At 44.0% G+C, this 24,271-nt stretch overlaps 2 protein-coding genes across 2 annotated transcripts; both read left to right on the top strand.

Moving 5' to 3' along the window:
- Positions 1 to 6,663: 6,663 nt before the first annotated feature.
- C5H1orf162 (chromosome 5 C1orf162 homolog) lies at positions 6,664 to 12,190 on the top strand. Its single transcript, XM_055140938.1, has 6 exons — positions 6,664 to 6,752; positions 9,505 to 9,552; positions 10,477 to 10,558; positions 11,300 to 11,403; positions 11,675 to 11,736; positions 12,010 to 12,190. Exons 2-6 carry the CDS (start codon positions 9,516 to 9,518, stop codon positions 12,157 to 12,159), a joined length of 435 nt encoding a protein of 144 aa, XP_054996913.1. The 5' UTR covers positions 6,664 to 6,752; positions 9,505 to 9,515; the 3' UTR covers positions 12,160 to 12,190.
- A 7,964-nt stretch (positions 12,191 to 20,154) lies between these two features.
- LOC129404972 (protein S100-A15A) lies at positions 20,155 to 24,012 on the top strand. Its single transcript, XM_055139920.1, has 3 exons — positions 20,155 to 20,263; positions 21,752 to 21,972; positions 23,836 to 24,012. Exons 2-3 carry the CDS (start codon positions 21,826 to 21,828, stop codon positions 24,010 to 24,012), a joined length of 324 nt encoding a protein of 107 aa, XP_054995895.1. The 5' UTR covers positions 20,155 to 20,263; positions 21,752 to 21,825.
- Positions 24,013 to 24,271: the final 259 nt, after the last annotated feature.

Raw genomic sequence — 24,271 nt, 5'->3', positions numbered from 1 at the left:
GGACCCTGACTCCAAGTCACAAACAGTTTATATAGGGTTCAGAGTTAAGAGGCAATTTAAATACTTGTCTATTTTTACCATCGGCCCTATTACTATGGTGGTCAGCAATTAGGCAATGGTTAGCAACAGTTTCTAGGGAGAGTACAGTGACCCTTCATGACCAGCCAGACCCAACTGCCCAATTCCTTATCTCAGCAAATTACTCAACTGGGAGTTTACCAGAAACTGCAAGTCCTGCTCCAGGGAAACAGAAACTGAGGCTTAGTTGAGACTTAATGTTAGCTGCAACTTGTCATGGCATCAATTTTACCCTCACACATGGAATACTTACTAATATATGTTTAAAATGTGGCAAGAGGGTATGCTGTGAAATACAGGGACTTCCCCACCCCCTAAGGGTAGGATAGAACCTGTGGCTGTCAGTAGAATAAAGTAAAGGTGAGATTTGCTCCTCCCACAGGTTACTTTGTACTGTAAAGCTGACAGAGGTCGCTCCTGTCACTACAGGTGGGAGGGAGTAAGGGCCCTGCTAAAGAAAGCGATGACTGTTGTAAGAACTCCCTGTGGCCAAGCCATGTTGTAGGACCTGCAGGAGTCCTCGAGGAACCAAGGACACATTCTAGCTGACAGTCTAGAAAAAGCAGGATCATTGATTACCCAGCTACAGAAAATGAATTTGTCAACCAATAGAGAGAGTGGAGAACTCCCACCATTCAGGAACCAGAGTGATATTATAGCGGGTAGGGCATTTGCCTCGCATGTGGCTAATCTGGGTTTGATCTCTTGCACTCCATATGGTCCCTAGAGCCTTTCAGGAATGACCCCTGAGTGCAAAGCCAAATGGAATAAGTCCTGAACACTGCCAGGTGCACCCTTCCAAACAAATAAACTAAAAACAGCTCCAACCTTCCCCATTGAGCCTCTGCTAAAACCACATTCCAGAACTGTTTCTGAATTGCCTCCTGTAGAGAACCTGAAGCAGAGACACCTGTGCCCAAATCTTTAATTCTTAGAAACCGAACTGATAAATATGTACTGTTAAGCTTCTGCAGTCGCCATAATTTTTAATGTAGCAATGAATTCCAATACCAGGGAGTCCCATTAATTTTGCTTTTGTTTTCTTTGCCAGTGGAGTCAAATCATTGAAGACCCTTTTGAAGTCAACATCATGGAGTTTAGCCAAAGGTTTCCTTGATGAGTGGGTTTGCTTCTAATGCTGAGGTTTTCAATCGACTTTGAAATAATTTTTGTATATGGTGGGAGACAGGATCTTATTCCATCTTTCACATGCATATAACCAGTTTTCCCAGCATCATTTGTGAAGACAATGTCTCAGTGTTACTTAATGCTCTTTGCTTCTTTATCATAAATTAACTGAGCATCTGAGGGTTTACTTCTGCTCTTAGTTCTCTTCCAGTTGTCTGAGAATCTGTTTTTATTCTAGTGCTGCACTGCTTTGATCACAGTTGCTTTACAGAATAGTTGAAAGACAGGGAATGCAGTGCTTCCCATTTTTCTCTCTCAAAGTCAAATGCTTTGGCTATTCAGGGAGTTTTATGGTTCCATACAGATTTAGTAGCATTTACTCTATCTCCTTAAAGAATTCCATTGCGATTGCTATAGGAATTGCATTGCATCTATATAATGTTTTGGGTAGGATGCTCATTTTAATAAGGTTAATTCTTCCTTGCCAAATTGCTATAGTTTTTTGAATAATAGTGGAGAAAGTACACATCCTTGCCTTGTGCTTGATCTTAGAGGCAAGGCATTCAGTACTAACCAGTAAATATGGTATTAGCTGTGAGTTTGTTGTATATGGTCTTTATTGTATTAAGAAAAGCTCTCTCTATCCCCATTTTGGTGATAGTTTTTTTTTTTTATCAGAGATGGATGTTGAATATTCTAAAAAAAACTTTCTCTGCATCTATTAGTAAGATCACTGGGGCTGGAAGGATAGCACAGTGGGTAGGTCATTTGCCTTGCTCGAGGCAGATTCGGGTTCGATTCCCAGCATCCCATATGGTCCCCCAAGCACCACCAGGAGTGATTCCTGAGTGCCTGAGTGCAGAGCCAGGAGTAACCCCTGAGCATCGCTGGGTGTAACCCAAAAAAGCAAAAAAAAAAACAAAAAACCACCCAAAAATCACAAAATATTTCCTGTTCTTTTTCTAATATGATATATCACACTATTGATTTGTATATGTTGAATTACCCATGTGCCCTTGTAATTAATCTCACTTGATCTTGGACCCTTTTGAGGTATTACTGAATTCAGTTCTTTAAAATTTTGTTGAGGATCTTTTTTTTCTTTTTGGGTCACACCCAGTGATGCACAGAGATTACTCCTGGCTCTGCACTCAGGAATTACCCTTGGCAGTGCTCAGGGGACCATATGGAATGCTGGGATTCGAACCCGTGTTGGCTGCGTGCAAAGCAAACACCCTACCCGCTGTGCTATCGCTCCAGTATGTTCATAGTAGTGGTCTGGAATTTTCTTTTCTTAATATTTCTCTATGTTTTGATGTTAGTGTAATATTCCTTCCTAGAGGCTGTTAGGAAGAATTCATGTTTCTCTTATTTTCTGGGAGAGCTTAAGGAAGTATACAGTATGTCCTCTTGAGGGTTCAGTAGACTAGTAAACCTATCTGGATCTGTGCTTTTGTTTTGGATATTTTTTTAATGACTGTTTTAAATTTTTCACTAGTAAATGGTTGATTTCGATTTTCTATTTCCTCCTGATTCAGTCTTCAGAGGTTGAATAATTCAAAAAGCTCATCTACTTCTAGAGTCTTAAGTTTCATGGCAAAAAGGTTTTCATACTAATTCTTGTGATCTATTTCCAAGGTATCTGTTGTAACTTTTCCCCATTAATTTATTAATATGATTTATTAGAGGTTTCTCTCTATTTTTCCTTTATAAATCTAGTTAAGTATTTGTCTGTTTTATTTATTTTTTTTTTGTAAAAATTTAAATTTTATTGATTTGTTTCCTCCCTCTCTCTTTTTTTTTAATTTATTTTATTCTTTAATTAGTGAATCACCATGAGGGTACAGATACAGATTCACACATTTTAGAACTTGTTTTTCCCTCATATGTTTTATTTATTCTTTAAAAAAGAAAATCCCTCTCTTAAGCAAGAAACAGTACAGGAGGTGAAGCATTTGCCTTGTTCGAGGCTGTGGCAGATCCAACTCTGATTTGAATCTCCAGCACCACCAGAGGTCAGCCCTGAGCACGGAGCTAAGAATAGCTCCTGAGCAAGGCCACCTGCCTTCCCAATGAAAACAAAACAAAAAAGCAGCTCTTGGTTTCATGATCTCTTATCTTCTTGATTTCTACGTAACATCTTTCCACATTTACTTTTATTATTTTATTACTGTTAATGAGATTACTATTTTTTAAACTTTCTACTTCTGCTTACTTTGGATTCCATTTGTTGTTTTAGTTTCTTGAAATGTGAGGTTACGTTTTTAATTTGAAAAATTTCCCCCTCACCTCCCACCCCGCTATAAACTGTATTGCTATGAACTTCCTTCTTATCCCTGCCTTTGCCATGTCCCATCAGTTCTGTTGGCTTGTATCTTCATCCTTGTTTGCTTACAGGAATATTTTTATTTCTCCCTTGATTTCCTATTTGATACAGTGGTGTTATTTATTCTCTAAATGTTTGAGTCCCATTCCCCAACTTTATTTCTGCTGTTAATTTATACCTTTATAGCATTATGTTCTGAAGAGATTTTTTTTTTTAAATCACTGTGAGATAGTTACAAGCTTTCATGTTTGGGTTACAATCACACAATGATCAAACACCCATCCCTCCACCAGTTCACATTCCCCACTACCAATATCCCCGGTATAGCCTCCCCTCTTTCCCACCTCCCCCCAACCCCAGGCCTCCATGGCAGACAATATTCCCCATACTCTCTCTACTTTTGGGCATTATGGCTTGCAACACAGACACTGAGAGGTCATCATGTTTGGTCCATTGTCTACTTTCGGCACACATCTCCCATCCCGACTGGTTCCTCCAGCCATCATTTTCTTAGTGATCCCTTCTCTATTCCATCTGCCTTCTCCCCTCCGCTCATGAAGCAGTCTTCCAGCTATGGGGCAGTCCTCCTGGCCCTTGTATCTACTGTCCTTGGGTGTCAGCCTCATGCGATGTTATTCTGTACTCCACAAATGAGTGCAGTCCTTCTCAAGAGATTCTTGAATGTTAATCAGCGCACACATGCATGCATGCGTGTGTGTGTGTGTGTGCACTCGCATGTGCATGTGCATGCATGCGTGTGCGAGTGCGTGTGTGTGCGCACGCGTGTGTCCGTATGAAGGGAAAAAGGCCTTAAACCTGTCTATCAATCCTAGTTCTTTCCACCATGCATTTAGGACCATTGTTTCCTTATTCATTTTGTGGTTGAGCAGTTGGAAGATAAGAGTCAGGTGTTAAAGTTTCCTCCTACTATTATTGTGTTGCCATTAGTTTATTTTTTCCAGTACTTTAGTAGTTGCTTTAAGAACTTTGCCGCCCCTTTATTTGGTACAAATATGTTAAGAAGTTAGTCATTCTGATGCATTTGTCACTGACTTAATACATAATGCATCTCTATCTATTACTATGTATTTTAGTTTGAACTATATTTTGTCTGAAACAAATGTGACTCTTCCTGATACATTTAAGCTACCACTATATGTATTGCTGTTTTCTGGTGTATTCTGATGTATTCCTTAGCTCTGAAATCTACTTGCAGCCCCATGTTCCACATTAGCAAATGTCCTGTGGATTTCTCACAAGGCCCCATGCAGGCCTCTGTGTTCCTCTGTGTTCCATCATACGACCCTGAATCTATACTCATATTGAAGACTTGGGTGTGTCCTGTAGGCAGCAGAATTTAATTTTGTGCCTTTTGATTAGGGAATTTAATTCATTGACACTTATCAACAAATTTATCAAAATTATCAACAAAATTATCAAGATAACAAGAAAATTATCAACAAAATTAATTGCCATTTTCTGTGAGGATTTTGTATGTTTCTGCAGTTTGACGTTGTTTCTTTGATTTTCCCTAATTTTCTCTATTTTTACTTTGATACTAATCTTTTATCAAAGGAAGGACTGATCTGCTTCCACCTGTCTCTTTTTGCTACTTTCTTTTAAGCATTCTATTCTGTGAGTGCACCATGTAGTGTACATCTGGAATTCTAATCTTACTGAAAATTGAAATTTTGAAAATTTAAAACATACTCAGTCCTATACTAAGTCCCTCCTCACATGGGGAGTTTCTTTTCCTTTCCCCTCTACTTTCCAGTAAAATTTTCTGTTTCCTGAAAAAAATAAATAAAATTAAAAACAAAACCACTTAGATGGAACTGGAGAATATCATGCTATAAAAATGAATCAGAGGGAGGACAATGCTATGAATCCTATGATCATGATCAGTCAGATGTGAATTGGGTGAAAGGGGCGTGTTTTTGTTGTTTGTTTGGCTTTGTGAAGGCCGGTATTTCTCTACCCACTGCTGCTCTATCCTTTGCTTAAAATGGTCAGAATTAGGGGGCCTGAGTAGTACAGTGAGTAGGGCACTTGCTTTGTAGAAGCCTGACTCAGGTTCAATCCCAGCCACCACACACTGTCCCCAAGTCCCTCCATGAGAGATGTCTCTACACAGATCCAGGAGTGAGCCCTGAGCACAGCTGGGTGTGCCCAAAAACCCCTCTCCAAAAAGGACAGAATTTTCCCTTGAACTGATTTTCAGAATGTGATTCCGTGTTTCTTAGAGGTAGATGTTTGGGCTTCACCACTTCCACCCTCCCTGATGTATTCCTTAGCTCTGAAATCTACTTGCAGCCCCATGTCCCACGTCCTGTGGGTTTTAGCAAACGTTTAGCAGACGTCCTGTGGATTTCTCAATGCGGCCCCATACAGACCTCTGTGTTCCATGTGGGTGCTGTGGGAGCAGTCTCAGATCCTTCTCTTATCCCCGCCCACCTCTGCTGTTGTTTTTGGGTAATTTCTTTTACATATCCTCAAGCACAATATCTCATCCTTCAGCTTCTATTATACTGCTGCCAAGTCCCTCTTTTCTGCTTTTTTAGTTTAATGTACTATGTTGTTTAGAAATTTCTGATAGAAATTTCCATATACTTCTATTTTGATTGGAGCCCACCTCTATTGTTTTTCTCAATTCAGTGAATATCCTGATCATTTTCACTTTGAAGTCTTCATCGGGGATACTGAAGAACTCTGATTCAATTCCTAGCACAGCATATGGTCCCCTGAGCATCTCCAGGAGTCACACTTGAATACAGAGCCAGTAGTAACCCCAGATCACAGTAGGGAATAGCCTAACTCCTGTCCTTCTCCCATAAAAGTCCCAGGTTTTATATCTGGCATCACATTGTCTTCTACATGCCCCTACTACATAAAAAGAGAAGAATAAGCTATTTAAAATAACTTTCCTTTATCTGCCTATGTTTTGGCATTCATAAATCATAGGATACAAATGAAGCTTCTGATTATGGAATTAAAAATTCAGTGTTGACCTGCATTGAAATTTTGAAAATGTAAAACATACTTAGTCATAACTAAGTTCCTCCCCACATGGAGAGGAAACAGTTCTCAATTTGGACACATATCTTTTTGGCACATAGCCATAATAATTTCATCATCTCTGAACCATAGGCATAGTAGCAGAAGCAAATGAGAAGTCCAGTTGTGGGCAACTGTATCTGATGAGCAGACTCTTTCTTAAAAGGTAAACCAATGCTTTTAATTTAGATAAAACAATCACTTCACCAAAAGAGAATTTGCTTACTTATTAGCTGTTTAAAATTTTTATAATTTTATCAGGCTGTGGGTAAGGGCAGTATTTGAATTGATGCATACATTGATAGATTTTATAAATAATGGGTAAAATGATCCAGGTCCAAGTTGGTATAAAAGATGTAAAGGTATATATAGAACTTTCTATTTTAATCGATACTTCAGTCAAATATTTGGGTTGTAGTTTCAAAGAAAAACGTGTTTCCTGCTTGGTTTGGCTTGGATCTCTAAGTATCTGTTAGCCTGTGACAGGTTGTAATGGCGTGGTCCAACATTTGTGTATATATTGAGGTATAATTGACATAGAACATTAGTTTCAGGTGTACGGCACAATGATTTGATGTTTCTATATCTAATAAGTATTGGTACCATAAAGATTTATAAATTTTTCTCCGTCTTTAGAATTTTTAAGATCTACTCTCCTGACAACTTTCAAATATGCAGTATAATATATACTATACTATGGCACAACTTTTTAAAAGGTGGCTTTGGGGACATTTCTTTGGTGACATTTTGGATAGTAAATTCAGAGTTACATATGATGATTAAGAATTGATTTTTTAAAAATATTCTGTGATCCTCTTTTTCACTTATCCCTTAGCAAAAGCTCATAGTATAGTGCAAACACATACTTTTTTTTTCTTTTTGGGTCACACCTGGCGATACACAGGGGTTACTCCTGGCTCTGCACTCAGGAATTACCCCTGGCCGTGCTCAGGGGACCATATGGGATGCTGGGATTTGAACCCGGGTCGGCCGCGTGCAAGGCAAACGCCCTACCCGCTGTGCTATCTCTCCAGTCCCGCAAACACATACTTTAATAGGAAAATACAATCCACAAATATTTCAGAGTGTTCTACAAAGACCACTGCTGACAAATGAGCAGAGGAAGCAAAAATGCTAGAGACAGTATTATAACTGGTCCCAAACTAATAGAGTCACTTATTATTCTCATGGCTAAGAATTCTCACGAAATTTCTCTTTTGGGATCTTTCTTTTTCATGTTGCATTTGTGTCATTTTAAAAAGAACAGTCAATTGCAAGAACCGTGACAACACTGCTATTACTGGTGTAATTAATGCAGGAAAAGGTGGCCTTCTTTCCCCACCCCTCTATCAAGCCCAAGGATTTGGAAATGGATTCAATTCTCAGAGCTGAACAAATAAGCACATAAGTAGTTGATGGCCTGTGTGGTCTAGAAGTTACCTTCATATGCGGAACATAAAGCAGACCCTAAAATTCTTTGTGCTGCTTCTACAATGTTGGGGATGGGATGGAGGTGGGGGTTACACACTTCATTGTGGTGCCAGGCATAGCTCTTAGTGTTGGGGCTATGCTTGGAACTGAGCCCAGCGCTCACACCTGCAAGGCATTTATTCTACTACAACTGTATCCCTAGGAAACTCCCCAAATTTTTATCTTGGGGTTGTCTAAATATAAAGTAAAATTGGAGCCTCTGAAATTTTTAAAGACCCTGAGTTCTGTCTCCAGTAGTGAATGAATCCCAAGCACCATGAAGTTTAGTCGTGTTAGCCCTCGGTCCCCAAGCACCATTGTGGATCCTAAATTTCTGTTTGTCTGTTTTGGGGTCATATCCAGCAGTTCTCAGAATTGCTCCTGGATCTGTGTTCAGGGATCACTCTGTTCTCAGAGGACTATATGGGGTCCCAGGGATTGAACCTGGGTGGGCCACATGCACACCCAGGTTCAAGAACCCTGCCCGCCGTACTATCTCTCTGATTACTGTAATTTTTTTAAGGGTAATATTAAGAAGTATCTCAGCTAACTTTAAAAATGCACAACCGACAAATTAAATATTTCACTTATATGTAGAACTAAATACTTCCAAGCTCAGAGCTACAAAGAATAGATGAACATAGCCAGAGGTGGGGTTTGGGGTCAAGGGTAAGAGAAATGGGTAAATAAGATCAAAAGGTAAAAAACTATAATTTTAAGAGAAGTAACTTCCCGAGGGTGGAATGTACAGTGTTAGCAAAATGATTATTAGATATGAGAAAGTTGCCAAGTGCACATCTTAAAATTCACATCACAGGGAAACAGCAAGGAAAAAGAAATCTATGCAAGGTGATGGAGATTAACAAAACTGAGTAAGGCAATGAGCTCACAATGTATGAATTTATCAAATCACTATGTTATATGCCTTAAATAAATGCAGTGCAATATGTCAACTTAGCACTCAATAAAATCAGGGGAAAAAAGTGAAAAGTGAAAAAAATTTAACTGTATGGGAGTGCAACTGAAGTTCTGATAAGAGCTTATTTCTAGACCTTCAAAACAGAGAACTGGCTTTTGGAAACTGCAGGGATCGCTCCAAATAAAGTCCAATCTTGCAAAAACACAAACCCATGACTTATCCCTCTCTCCTTGTTACTGTTCTTGTTTTAATATTAAGATAGAAGTTTCAGGGGCCGATCACTACCTACAGTGGGTAGGGCATTTGCATTGCACATGGATGACCCCGGACTTGGTCCTCGGCATCATATATGGTCCCCACAGCATCGCCAGGAGTAATTCCACAGCACAGAACCAGGAGTAACACCTGAGCATCACCAGGAGTGACCCCAAAAGTAAAAAAAGAACAACAAAAAGAGCAGTTTCATTGCTTCTCCTTTCTAACCTCTCTAACTGTCCCTCTCCCCTCCCCCATTTTTTTTTATTCACAGGAGAAGATAGAATGGGTGGAATAGCTTCAAAATCTAAAACCACTGTCGGTAAGTTCAGGATAGAAGCCACTGCTTGCCTCACTGCTGAGCTCAATTGAACTAAGGTTACTGGAAACTGCTCACTGGTGGGTCATAACAGGACATTTCTGGAGTTGGAAGTGTCAGATTGGACCATGAGGAAGAATCATGTGCTGAGAAAAGCAAAAGGGGAAACCAGTAAGAACAGTTTGAGCATCTAAATTTGCATGAAGGATCTCTCTGTGTTCAGTATTAGTGAATGTGGTGGCTTATGGGAACCTAGTCCACTTCTCTTACCTTCTGTCCCCTGCCTTCTGTTCTTGGCAGTGGTTGCCCTGTGAGCACAGGAGCAAATAGTGATAGCACAGCAGTGCCCAGGTGCAAATCCCAAAGTCACTGGGCAGTACTAGTTCTGGGTTTTCACTTTTAGATTCTGTTTTAACAAGAGGGAGCAGAATTCCTTAAGAGTCCCCTTAGAGTTCCTGAGGGAGACTCACAGTTTTATCAAAGTAACACATGGAAGCAGGCAGCATACACAATCCGGGTTTAATCTCAGCACATAGGACATCATGAGCACCAGTGGCCCTGGTGACCCCTGAGCCCCACAAGGTGTGGCCCTTTTTCTTTAGTACAGAAGGAGCTGCAAGCAGTAGCCTCTTCTTTCTCTTATGCAACTGAAGTTTCAGTTCTAATTTTTTTCCCATGGTGCTGCAGCTCAAACCCAGGGCCCCACGTATGGAAGTCATGTGCTCACCGTATAAGCCACATGTCCGGTCCTGAAGTTCCCATTTTTCTGCTAAAGGACCACACTCAAAGAAGCCAGATCCTCTTCTTTACAGAGCCGTGGTCACCATCATGGCTTTCACAGCTAGCTTGGTTAGAGTGCATTATCTTGAGCTGGACAGATCGGTGAACACTGGCAGACATGCTAACCTCCCTCATGTTCTCTCCTAGAGAAACACAGCACGCACTCCACAGTGGCTCCTGTATCCCACCTCCCTGTGACCACTGCTCGGTGCTCCGAGGCCTGTCCAATGTGAGTGGGGGCCCCCCTCACCCCATCTCTTGTGTCACATGGTGTTTGATTTTAGGCCCCGAGGATCTGGGGAGGGAGGTCTGGGGAGAGAGAACCAGAACCAGAACTACTAAATATTTTTTTATAAAAAAATGAAAATTATTTTTGGCAGCATTATTCACGATGGGGTGTTAGGCATACTGCATTTTCCACCAGAGCATTCCTCCACAACCTCTTCCCCCACCCTTAGGAAAAAAACCATTTTTATTCTGGGAAATGTAGTTCTTTTAGGCAGCATATGGGAATGAATTTGGGTCATACCAACTATATTTAGGGTTTACTCCTGGTTCTGTGCTCAGGGGACCATATGGGATGCCAGGGAGGGAGTCAGAGTTGGCTGTAGGCAAAGTGAGTGCCTTACCCCCTGCCCCTGTACTATCGCTCTGACTCCCAGAATGTGGTTCTTAGGCTGGAGTCTGCAGGTTTTAAAAGAGCCACAAATCCCCTATGCTTATCATTGATAGTTGATCAAATGTGTTGATAGTTGGCAAATGGGTAATCTGTGAAAAAATTTTGAGAGACACAAAAGCCCACAGCTTTTCTGAAGGCTCAAATGTATCTGGAACTTGAGAAGTACAAAGTGAAAAGCCACTGGATGAAACCAAGTAGACGAAGCAGAAAAACGCCTGCATTGACCCATTGCAAGAAGATGCTGCCCTTTTCCCTTGGGAAAGAGCTTCCAATCCTTTCTCCCTTTCTTAGCCAAAGCAACCTAGAACATTTGATCTTAGCATTTTTTGCTGGGGTTCTGCTGACGCTGCTACTCCTGGCTCTTGGCTTCCTCTTCTTGAAGAGCTACCGAAAATGTAAGTGGTCTACAAGAGGTGACTGACACTTCTGCCTCCAGGGTTTTGGAGAGAGCTAGGTTTGAGTGAATAACAGGGGTGGAAAAGCTGCAGAGTTTATTCAGAGCCCTTCATTCCTTCAAGTCCCTCTGCCTACCTTCACTGGCCCCCTTTCCCCATCCCAGACACCTCCTCGCCTTCCCACCCCTTCACCCAGCATGAAAGGGAGCAATTTGAGTCCTCCCGGGTCCTTTGCTGAGAGTAGTGCCTCTTCTTCCTGGTGCTCTGGCAGGTCATTCTCACTCCCAAGCCCTGGAACCTCAGCTAGATCCCTACTCAGAAATTCCAGCCAAGGTAAGACTCCCAGGGGCTTCTCTCAAAGATAAGAGTCTTATCTTGAAGACTCCAAGACTTCTGGGGTCTTCAAGGTCCCCTGCAGCAGTCCTTCTATGCTCTGATCACATATTAGAGCTAAATACTCTCTTGGCCTTGGACAAGTAAATCCATGAAGAGGGTCTTCAGATCTCTTGGGGTCTTCCCAAACCCGTGCTTCCAAATTGCTTGTAAAGATATACCTTCCTCCAACATCGAATTCATTTATTCCTCTTCCCCCGTTTCCCTCCACAGCCTTCATCATCCCAGGAGACACTCACCTATGCCAATATGACTTTCAAAGTTTCAGAAAAAAAGAGCCCTCACTTGACTGCAAACCCTTCCTCAGATTCCGTGGTCTATTCTCAAGTTAAAGAGAAAAACTCACCGTTGCCTTTCCAGTGAGGCTGGAACCCATTTCCTCTCCTCTGAATTTGGTCTAAAGTCAGGGTTTCTGCTTTTGAAGGAACTTTGGACTATGGCCCAGGGGAAATTAGGTGGAGCTGTTTTGGTGGAATGCAGCAATGTTAGCCAGCAGTTTGGAAAACCAAGAGTCAGTCTTCTTCCTGGCCCACAATAAAGATTACTGGTCCTCCCTACAGGGACCTCAGTCCGTCTCCCTTCAGGGCTAAGGCACAAGAGTATGTACACTACTAGTGGGAGAGTAAGTTAGTGCAACTAGAATGGAAGGTAGTTTGGCACTAGCTAGCCATGTTTTCAATTCTATAAATGTATCCTACGTAAACATAGAGAAAGACAGTTTTAAGTACAACTTTTATCAGATTGGTTAAAGCTTAGTGAGGTTTGTTCTGTTCTAGGCACTATTCTAAATGCTTTGCCGTAGGTTGCTGTGATTTAAACTCAGTTGTCCTGTTTCTGAGTCTGAGCCCATTAATGCTTTTCTAAGTGATTAAGGTTTCATTTGCTCTCTTAGTAAGACATCTTTTGGACCTCACCTAAGGATTGGGGCTGGCTGCCAGAGAAGCAACCACCTGCTTATAGGATTGGGAGTTTTATTCCATCTTCCTGTTCTCAAAGCAGAGAAGAGGTGGAATGAGTCACCAATGACCAAAGAGCTTATTGATCATGCCTATATGTAATGAAGTCTCCAAAACATCCATCAGGGTATGGCTCAGAAAGTTTCTAGGTTGATAAAATAAATATAAGACATTTGGGGTCAATGTTGTGCTTTCCCCATGCATTTTTTTCTGACTGTTCCTGAATTTTGTCCTTTTATAATAAACCAGTGATCTCGTAAATAAAATATTCTCTGCATACTGTGAACTGCTCTGGAAAATTAATTGAACCCAAGAAGAACTCAGTGAAGCCCTTCACTGAAAGTTCGGGTGAAGCTCTCCCCCCAGACTTGAGATTGGCAAGGGAAGATAGAGGGTTAGTCTTGAAAGAGTGAACCCTTCATCTGTGGGGGATGGAAAGAGAAGGGAAGGGAGGGGAGGGGAGGGAAGGGGAGGGAAGGGAAGGGGAAGCCAGAGGACCCATTGGGTGCCTCCCTCCCAACCCCCACCCCTCCTCACAAACAAAGCTTCCAGACCAAGAGGAATAAGCAGGAACTTCAGCCAGTCAAACTTAATGGTCCAAACCAAAGGCACAAGTCACAGGTGTCTGCGGGTGAAAGTTAGGTTTTCCCCATAATTTGGGGTATGGGGAGTGACAGGCATGGCTGTAGGATACCATAAACCCTAGCCTGAAACCTCCCCCAGCAGTCCCACAAGCAAACAGGTCCAACATAAAGGCACAAGCCAAGGAGCTGGAGATGAAATTTGGGTTTTATCCTAACAAAATGGAGGTGGGGGGAGACCAGATAGATAGGGGAGGAAAGGGGAAAGGAGGGGAGATTTGAGAAAGGAAAGGGAGGGGTGGGGACTACTTTGATCAGAACTTCTTTAAAGGACAGGACAAACTTCCCAGCAAGTGGTATTGAGTACAGCACACATTCATGGTGCTTATGGTTGCCCTGTACTAGATTAAGAAAGACATGTTTACTCCTTTCTTAATTATGCCAAGACAATCTTTACTAGTGAATCAGCATCTCCATTATATTGAATGTTCTATGTGTTATCAGTTTTTTTACATCCATAGAGATTTTTTATTGCAATATTTTAATTATTAATGTAGAAAATGTTTTTAAATTTTATTAATGACAGATAAGACATGATAATTACCACAATGAGAATCAAGTACAAAATAAAATTTAATCTAATAATATTTTAGGTGCTGGGGTTGAAAACTTATTTATGTAAATGAAAATAGGCATTATATTAAACTATGTAAATTTCTTTATTTATATAAGTTTTATTTATATACATTTCTTTATTTATATAAGTTAAAATGTTATTTATATAAGTTAAGCTGGAGCGATAGCACAGCGTGTAGGGCACTTGCCTTGCATGCGGCCGACCAGGGTTTGATTCCTCCGCCCCTCTCAGAGAGCCCGGCAAGCTACCGAGAGTTTCTCACCTGCACAGCAGAGCCTGGAAAGCTACACGTGACGTACCCGATATGCCAAAAACAGTAACAACAAGTCTCACAATGGAGGCATTTCCGGTGCTCACTCGAGCAAATTGATGAGCAATGGGATGACAGTGAATATAAGTTAAATCATATAACAATCAATCATCACAAATTGACTTTTATTAATTTATTTTCTGATAATTCCATTTGTCATTCCTTTAAATTTTGTTGGAGTGAGCAACATATAGTAAATTTGTTACACACATGCTTCAGGGGAAACACTTGTGGGGGAGCTGGTGGGAGGGAAACTGGAAACATTGGTGGAGGGAAGGTCACACAAGTAGTGGGATTGGTGTTGGAACACTGTGTGTCTGAAATAACTGTATTATGATCAACTTTGTCAATCACAATGTTTTAATTTAAAAAAATTGTAAAGGATTTCTCTTTTTCTTTTAAAAATGTTTTGTAGAATCTATCTATAAATCCATTAGGGCCTTTTCTTTTTGTTTTCCCAGCAAGTAAAACTAAGAGAGTTTATCAGCACTAGACCTGCCTTACATAAATTGCTTACGAGAGTTCTTCAAACTGAAATTAAAGTTTAGCAAATAATGTGAACGGACAGGAAAGTATAAACCTCACTGGCAAAACTTTTATATAGTGTACATAGCATTGGAAGTTGTTTATTACCTTTCATAGATAGCTAGGGAACTCTTTCTGTCTCTACCATCTGAAGGAAGCTGTGGCTGCAGGAATCCCACTTGTATCTGGTGTCTGGTGTCTCACTGTGGCCATGATGCCTGTGTCCAGGCCCTGGCATGTGTGTGGCTGCTGTGAACCTGGTGTTTCTGGGCATCTCATATGGGTATAGGAAGTGGGTGACATCTCTAGTCTAGCCAGAGAACACAATGGCTATTGGAAGGGTCTGGATATATCAATTCATTTCTGTCCCTCTTCTCCCCAGCACTCTTAGCAAAAATCTAAATATCATTCACTATTAAGAGTATATTAGAATGGATCGACTTAAAGAAATTTACATGTCTACCAAGAATGAGTAGCACTGTAGCACTGCCCTCCCATTGTTCACTGAGTTGCTCGAGCAGGCACCAGTAACATCTCCATTGTGAAACTTGTTGTTACTGTTTTTGGCATACAAAATTTGATATATACAAATGATCACTGTTGTACTTATCAATAAACCAATAAGCAGGCTAGTGTTGACTATTTGTGAGATGTCCACACCACAGCATTAAGTGGAAAAATGCTGGTGAATGGGAGGAAACTGGTGAGTACCAGTATATGTTCAGTACCAGAATGAAAAAAAGGCAGGTGAAGAGGAAAACAGCATGAATCTCTTATTTGTTCCCCAACAATGTGTGGGTCAGGAATGGAATTCTTTAGAAGTGAGAAATCTGGGGGCTAGAGTGATAGAACATCAGGTAGGGCGTTTGCCTTGCACGTGGCCAACCCGGGTTCAATTCCCAGCATCCCATAGGGTCCTCCGAGCACCACCAGGAGTAACCCCTGTGCATTACCGGGTGTGACCCAAAAAGCAAAAAAAAAAAAAAAAGTGAGAAATCTGGTAATTAAAAAAATTTTTTTATTTTTTTTATTTTATTGAATCACCATGTGGAAAGTTACAAAGTTCTCAGGCTTATGTCTCAGCCATACAATATTCAAGCACCCATCCCTTCACCAGTGCCCATATTCCACCACCAAAAACCCCAGTATACCTCCCGCCCCCGCCCCCCCACCCCCAACTGCGTAACTGATGAATTTCACTTCATTTTCTCTTTGCCTTGATTACATTCCATATTTCAACACAAAACTCACTATTGTTGTTGGAGTTTCCCCCCAAGAAAGACAGCCCTACTACCAAGGAAGCATTTGATAATTAGTTTTCCATTGCTTAGAATGAAGAGATATGTAGTCCCACTGCTCCAAGTACATAAATCTTTTTTTTCTTTTCCCTTTTTCTTTTTCTCATCCCCCTTCCCGTATACCTCATAATATGGTGGACGCCACGGTGAGTTTCTCCCCGAAAATGGGAAACAACCAGGAAAGAGGGATATTTCCTCTTCTTGGCTGGCGTGGGGCTATGGCTTACTTCACAGTCTAGAGAAATAGCTGCTACTTTGATTGCCTTCAATATTTCAACAAAAAACTCACTGTTATTGTTTGGAGTTTCCCCCCAAAGTCAGACCTGCTAAAAAAGAACCATTTCACATTGCTGACAATTAAGAGATGTTAAGTTGGATTTCTGTATAAAGTCCAGGGAAAATTCTGCCAGAAATTGCATAGCCTAGCTCACGGTTCCAGTGCATTGCTGTAGGAAGCTGCTCTGAATGCCAAAAATGGGTTAGAAGACCTCTGGAATCAAAGTCTTTAGGCGCAGAGGGTCTGTTTTGCACTCAGCAGCTCCGGATTTATCTGGGCCAAGGGCGTGCCGGTAACATCCACTTCCCATGGTTGCCAGTGAGCCACAAGCTGTAAAAACCGTATACCTCTGGGTTAGGAGTCTTAGAAGGTGGCTCTCACCACGTGGATATTGCTGCCACCGCCATTTTCTGTGCAGAAAAACAGGGTGGAGAGGGAAAAATCCATCCCCAGGCAGCGCGGAGTTGTAGCCCAGCTCACAGTCCCAGTGCATTGCTGTAGGAAGCTGCTCTGGATGCCAAAATGGGTTAGAAGACCTCTGGAATCAAAGTCTTTAGGAGCAGAGGGTCCCAAAATCTGGTAATTTTTTAAGGATATATTGATATACCAGATTTGCTAACTAGGTGATCTGAAGCTTTTACTTTATTTTTTCTTTCTTGGCCATAGATACCGCAGCAGTGAACACTTCTCCATGTATTGCTTTATTCCCCCCCACACACACACACCAAAAACAATGGCACTTAGCCACCTTCAGTACTGCTCAAGAAACCTGAAAGCACTCTCAGAGATGCTCAGTCCAATAGTGCCGACATGAAAAACTCAGTGTTCACCTGGTTGCATGGTGCTCAGGGACTAGCATGGTTACACTCAGCAGTGCCAGAAATTGAACTGAGGGTCTTACATGTGCTAGTCATATGCTCTTCCACTTGAGCTTCTTCCCTGGCTCTCAATGAACTGCTTTGAATCAGTTGCTTTTTTTGTTTGTTCATTTTGGGGCCTCACCTGGTGTGGGGAGCTGCCTGCCTACGCAGGGTCTTAAAGTGGACATAGTCCTGGAGCTGCCTCGAACGAGGGCCAAGAATACTTGGCAGAGCTCTCTGTCCCGCCACCCCAATTAAGTGGAGTGGCCATTGTGTTGAAAAACTAAGCCCATAGAGAAGTTAATAGTTCACTACTCAAAGTCTGCATGGATGTTAACAAGAAATAGATGTACTTTGATTCTACAGAAATTACACCTACTGCAGTTATGGTAAATCACAGAAATAATAATATTGTTTTTCTGTGTGTTATTAATTTAGGAACAAGTTGTTTTTCACTACACTATGTTCCTCACCTTTGTTATGATCATAAGCATGTGCTCTTTGTAACAATCCTGAATAACTATGAATGATGATTTTACCTGCCAAGTTCCTGATAGAGATGTATAAAAGGCTGTCTGAAATAAAGATCAGTGCTGCGGTTCCATCAGAACTCAGCCCTCTCAAGAGTTGTATTGTCTTTTTAATCCTCACCTTCCCTCTCGGTTCGACTGTTTGACTATTGACTATCAACTATTGGCTGGCCCAGCAACCTGGCAATGCTTAGGGCCTAGTCCTGGCTCTGAACTCAGGAATCACTTCTGGCAGTACTCAGGGACCAAATGGGAATAAAACCAGGTCAGCTCTGTGCAGAGCAAGTGCCTTTCCCACTGTATTGCCTGTCAGCCCCAGTGACTTTTTTAAATGATAATTTCCCAAGGGAATCATGGTTGAAAAAAAGGTATTTATTGTGTAGATGTACCAAAGTTTCTTTAACCAGTCTTCTGTTCTCAGGGACTTGAGTTATTTCCAGAATCTGGCCATTATGAACAGTGCTGCAATGAACATATAGGTACAGGTGTTATTTCTAATGTGCTTTTTTTGCACCCTTGGGATATATTCCTAGAAGTGGTATTGCAGCGTCATACTGAAGCTCAATTTCTAGTTTTTGAAGGAATGTCCATACTGTTTTCCAGAAAGGCTGGACCAGTCGGCATTCCCACTAACAGTGAAAGATAGTGCCCAAAAGTAGAGAGAGGGTATGGGGGAAATTGTCTGCCATGGAGGCAGAGAGAGGGTGGGAAAGCGGGGCATGTTGGGGAGATTGGTGGTGGGGAATGTGCACTGGTGGAGGGATGGGTGTTTGATCATTGTATGGATATAACTCAAACATGAAAGCTTGTAACTGTATCTCACTGTGATTCAATCAAATTTTTTTTAAAAAGGTATTTATTAAAATTCATTGCAGCTCCAACTTGGCACTGCCAAGTTGATTTACCTTTAAGAAATTTGAACTCCATTTTTATTTTAGAAACATACAAGGTGTATTTATGAAGCCCTTATTTGCCAAGAAAAACATGTGGGGTAGATGACGGGCCCCCTAGTCAACTAAAGGTTTTAATTGAAGTAGCTCCATAATTTTTTTCTTAATGGTTTCGAGATGATTCTCTGATTCAAAGAACTGACCTTTGTCGCCACCTTCTGGTATATTTACCCAACAGCCTGTGCACTCCTTTCCAGGGAAATGAAGGGGGACAAAGCTGTGAGGTTCAGAGCCTGTTTAAATGGGGTCTTGAGATGAAGGATGATTGGACACCTGTCTTGAGAGGCAGGAGGGCACCTTTGTGGAAGCCAGGCTAGATCTCTGGTCCACCTTAGAGTGGTAGGGTCAGTTTCATTGTAGTTGATTATAACAAAACTTTTGGGGCTGGAGCCATAACATAGCAAGTAGGACACTTGCTTTGCACGCGGCAAAACTGGGTTTAATCCCTGGCATCACATGCAGTCCTTGGAACCCCACCAGGAGTAATTCCTGAGCACAGAACAAGGAGTAACCCTTGAGCACACCAGGTGTGGCCCCAAAACAAACAAAGAAGCTGTTCTACTGCTTTGCTCTCACTTCCTGTTTATCACCCAAACATTTTTAAAGCCTGTACTTGCCTTTTTTTTTTTTTCCTGTGCATTGGACAAAGTCTCTGCTCTGTGCTGGCATACAAGGCCTTCACAGTTGGTCTCCAATCTGCCTCTCCACTATGCTCAAGTCCTGCTTGAACCTGTGAACTTTCATAGCCAGTTCCCAGCCCCACCCTAGCGGACTGCACACTTGTCAGTGCTGGTTTCTCTGTCTGGTCTCTGGGCTTCCCTTTATAATGGACTCTTCGTTCAACTTAAAGGTCATCTTCCTACAGAACACTTCCTCCATCTCCAGGCAAACAGGACTTCTTTCTGGGTGCCCAGGAGATCCTGCCCCATGTCACAGAATTAATAGTATTCACAACACATGGTACTCTTGTGTGAATCTGTCCCCACCACGCATCCCCACTCTTTGAGTTGGCCCCAAGTCTCACTATTGTGCTCAGAGAGGGCCTGGCACACTATCGGTACTCCAGAAGTATTTGTTGGATGAATTTGCAGCAGGGTTATGGAGTTCAGGGGGTTCATTAATTGATGGAGTACACCCTGGAGAGAATGTGTTCAAGTTGTGTGACACCACCCAAACTCGGAGCTGGGGGGAGGGGCTCCATGGCCAGAGATGGAAACCGTGACCATCTGCAGCTCCACATCCTCAGACCAGCTCCTCGGGCCCTGAGGGAAGGTGAGTCCTTCTCTTGAATTAATCATAGGAAGTCAGTGTCCTGTGACATCAGCTCAGGAATGCAATTAAGGCTCCTTTGTGCTGCTGATGAACCCATGAGAAGTCACAACATTGGCTGTGTAGTGGACAGAAACAAAGGACAGCAGCATGTGATGTGTGGTGGCGGGGCCTCTGCTCAATCCACTGCCTCCTGCTTGAGTGTCCAGAGATCTCTAGGACGAGTCACAAGCCAGGGCCGTGGACCCGGAGCAGCCTCATCCAACAGCCGCAGGTCAGCAGAACTCTCAAGAAAACTGTGGTGCTGGGCTGGACTGTGGGACTGGGCTCTGGTGAGGGAGCAGAGACGTCTGCTGGCCAGGCTTTGCACAAGGTAGGTCCAAGTACTAACCGTGTCTCCAAGGAGTCTGAAACCCTCTGCCCTGCCACAGTGGCAGGGTGGGGTGGGGGGAGATGGGATTGGGGAGGGTGGGAGGGATGCTGGGTTTACTGGTGGTGGAGAATGGGCACTGGTGAAGGGATGGGTTCCCGAACTTTGTATGAGGGAAGCATAAGCACAAAAGTGTATAAATCTGTAACTGTGCCCTCATGGTGATTCACTAATTAAAAATAAATAAATAAATTAAAAAAAAAAACCTGTCTTCAGGGTCAGTTGCCCAAGACATTGGTTTGGATCAACTCTAGGTGTGTCTCTGGGATTCTTACTGTACCTCTCTGGATTCCTTTTTCTCCTCAGGAAATGGGGGTGATGATGCCTATGTCTCTGAGGTATCATGTATCAAAGGTTTCACCTAGTGCCTGGGAAAATCCATATTTGTGGGAACCCCCTGTCACTATGACTGGTTCTTATCTGCAGAGAATCTGCAGGTGACCCGAAAGGGTAGTCCTGTCTCCCCAAAATAAGAAGTGAGATTTCCTATCTCCTCTAGAAGGAGTGGGGAGCAGGGGGTGGGGGGTATCAGTCCTTCACCTGTGTGCCCCATACCAGGATAGGTGCCCAGCTTTCCTGCAAAAGTCCACCCAGCACAGAGGCTCTGAGAGCTACAGGGGCTCAGGGCTAAAGGGGACACAGGATGGTGTGCAGACCCCTTCCAAGGCAGTGGTGGGAGCCATTGAAGAGAAGAAGACAAGAACAGCATGTCAAGCAGAGCTGAACGGTCTGGGAAACATCTTTATGTTAATGCTGAAACACATGGTGTTGGTGGGATATAGTGGTTTGTGAGAACCGGGATCTTATCTTCTGCTGGGCTTACCTTCTGATGGGGTTAACAAATGTTTCCATTGTTAATGCTTCTTGCCTTAGATTAAGTTTCTTCTCATTCTTGACTTCAGGCCCTTTTATTTGTATTTTTGGGGGCCACACTGAGTGATTCTCAGGGTTTACTCCTGGCTCTATGCTTAGGGATCACTTTTGGCAGTGCTCCAGGGACTATGGGATGCTGAGGATCAAACCCCATGCAAGGAAAGTACCCTACCTGCTATCCTATTGCTCCAGCCCCTTGACTTAGGGTCTAATCTAAATTGAAGTGGTGTGTGTGTGTGTGTGTGTGTGTGTGCGCGCGCACACACACACACACACACACACACACACAGCAGGGGAAGTAGGGAACAGGTCACAGCTGTGATCCTCGGAAAGAGCCTTGTCTTGAATCCCCAGAGCACAGCTCCGTGCAGGCAGGCACTCAGAGCCGTGCTGGCAGGAGTCACGAGAGGATCATCAAGGGAAGTGCCTGGCTGGCCTGGTGTTTCTCTCTCCTCCTAGACTTTCTGCTGACGCCAACTACCTGCCCACAGTGCCAGTGTCGCCCCCTGTCCTGGGCGGAGCCACCTGCTCTGATGGACACGCCCGTGGAGGAATCCCTCTTCCAAATCATCCATTGCTACCACCATTATGCTGCCCGGGAGGGGGACGTGGAGACGCTGTCCCTGGATGAGCTCAAGGCCCTGCTCCTGGACAACGTGCCCCGCTTCATGGACAGCTTGGTGCGTGGGTCAGGCCAGTGGGGAAAAGGAGGGCCCATGGGACTGGTTTGGGGTACGGTCAATGAGGGGGCGGGTAAGAACTCACCCCTTGTGCATGAGAGGATCTGAAAGTGCACCAGCACCAGGCTCTAGAGCAGAGCGAAGGTGCAGTGGGACTTCCTGCTTTGATGAGAGAACTGTAGCACAGTTCCCTCCGCAGAGCTTCCTCCGGGGAGCGTGAGGGAGAGGAGAGGGTAGGAGTGAGGCCATTGGCAGGGCCTGTTCTTTCCTCTTCAAAGTTCTCTGCCTGGCCTCACTCCAGACCAACCATCGTTAATCCCTGGTGCTTGGCGCTAAACCCCAGAGCGTGGTGTCTCTTGCTTCCTGAGACACCACGACGCCAACCTTTCCTCACCCCTCAGTCCCTCCAGCCATTCACAGAGCCCCACATCTACTCTTTCAACCTGGGGTCCAGCCTACCCTCCCCTCGGGCCCAGCCCCTGGGGAGAATCCCCCCTGCTGGGTGGGAGTGGGATGTGGGTGGGGTAGAAATGCACGTCCTGGGGCTGCTGGAGCCTCTGCATCAGCCTGGAGGCCCAGCCTGCACTTTTTCTCCCCACTCAGGCCTAATCCTGAGTGGGCTTTTTGGGGATCGCAAACGTCACAGCTGGGTCTGTGTGTCACTGTCCTCTGCCCAAATAGGGCCTCTGATATAATCTCTAGTGGACAAGAGCATTGAATTCCAGAATAAAACCCCCTGTGGTCAGTTTGCCCCCTCCCCTGCTCCGCCCCTGCATTGGAAGTCACTATGCCCTCATTTACTGGAATGTTGCTGTGAGGTTACAGGGGGAACTGGGGGGACTGGGAGTCTGTCCTATCTTTAGGGGCTGTGTGGGGCTGCTGCTCAGGGGGCGACCCAGCCCCTGGCAGAAGCTGGCAGCTGTTGTCCAGTCAATGAGCTTTGCAGACTTGCTGGGAACATCTGCAGTAGAAAGGGGGACGTGGAGGGGAGGGTACACAGTCGCCGGGAGGGCTGAGCGGCTCCCAGATGCAGCGACTTCCTGCTCTGATACCTCCACAGGGATTCCCACAGGGGTCGTCGTGTCCCCCAGCCAAACCTCACTGACACCTGCCGCTGCCCCATGCTCCCCATGTCTTACTGATCTCTGATCCCAACTCTTCATGCTGCTCCTACACTTCAGCTGCTGCTTTCCTCCCTGATGCCCTCCCCCACGCTGCATGCCATGGGTCTTGGGGACACCTGCTCCAGGACCCCTGGTGGCTCCAGGGTCCTGGACTTTTCCTTTCCCCAAATCTTGCACTTTCCTTAATGGACACACATGAAGTGTCACAGGCATTCCCAGGTATGTGCCCCAGCTAGCAGACATTTCACCCACTTGCTGCTGGCCCTGCCCTAGGACTAGGGTGTACGCAACAGGCCTTGTGAGGTCTGTCCTGGAGATGCTCTGGTGTGAGGGCAGAAAGTCCAGCCTGCCCTCGGCACGTCCCTGCAGAGAGCCTGGAGACAGGTCTGAGCAGCGAGCTCCTGCAGCGGGGCGTGAAGTGTGTCTGGAAGCACCAGGCTACTTGATTTTTTTTTTCTCTCAGCTGCTGTTGACAGACAAGCAGCAAAGAGTGCCCACTTATATCCCCTGCTGTCCGTACAGCCCCTGGTCTGACGGCTGTGGTGCCCACTGCACTTTTGCTCTTAAGCCTGATGCTATTGCACTCCAGAATCCTTTCATGGCATGAATGATGAGTTTTCACCCACCAGTCCTCTGTCCACAGCATTATGTAGCTTCCTGGTCCTTCTCCCACCAATTCAGTCCTGGCCCAGGGCCGGGGAGAGTGGGTCACTGACCTCTCAGCCTGTCTGCCTTTCAGGGCCGAAAGGAGCCTTACTACATCACGGAGCTGTTCCGGGCAGCAGATAAGAATCAAGATGACCAGATCTGCTTTGAGGAGTTCCTCTACATCCTGGGCAAGCTGGTGAAGGACTACCACCTGCAGTACCATCGCCAACTGTGTGCCCACTACTGTGCCCAGCACAACCTCTACTAGAGGGAGCACAGGCGATATTCTTCCCATGGGAGTCCGATCCCCACAGAAAAGGTGGCCTGACTGCAGACCTGAGAATGGACAGCTCTACCGTGTGCCTGAATGCCCACACACATATGTGTGCAGGTGCCATTTTGCCTGCTGAAAGGGCAGTGCAGAGGGACAAGAATAAAGCTTCTTAGTAAATGTTTCTGGCTTTGGCAATTTATGGTTCTGGACATCTGTTCTGGGTCCAGAGAGGGAGTGGGCACCCCTGGGAGGA

Source organism: Sorex araneus, chromosome 5 (genome assembly GCF_027595985.1).
Source record: "Sorex araneus isolate mSorAra2 chromosome 5, mSorAra2.pri, whole genome shotgun sequence".
NCBI lineage: Eukaryota > Metazoa > Chordata > Mammalia > Eulipotyphla > Soricidae > Sorex > Sorex araneus.
Note: the sequence above shows the minus strand (reverse complement) of the source record. Positions and strands in the feature narration are given on the sequence as shown.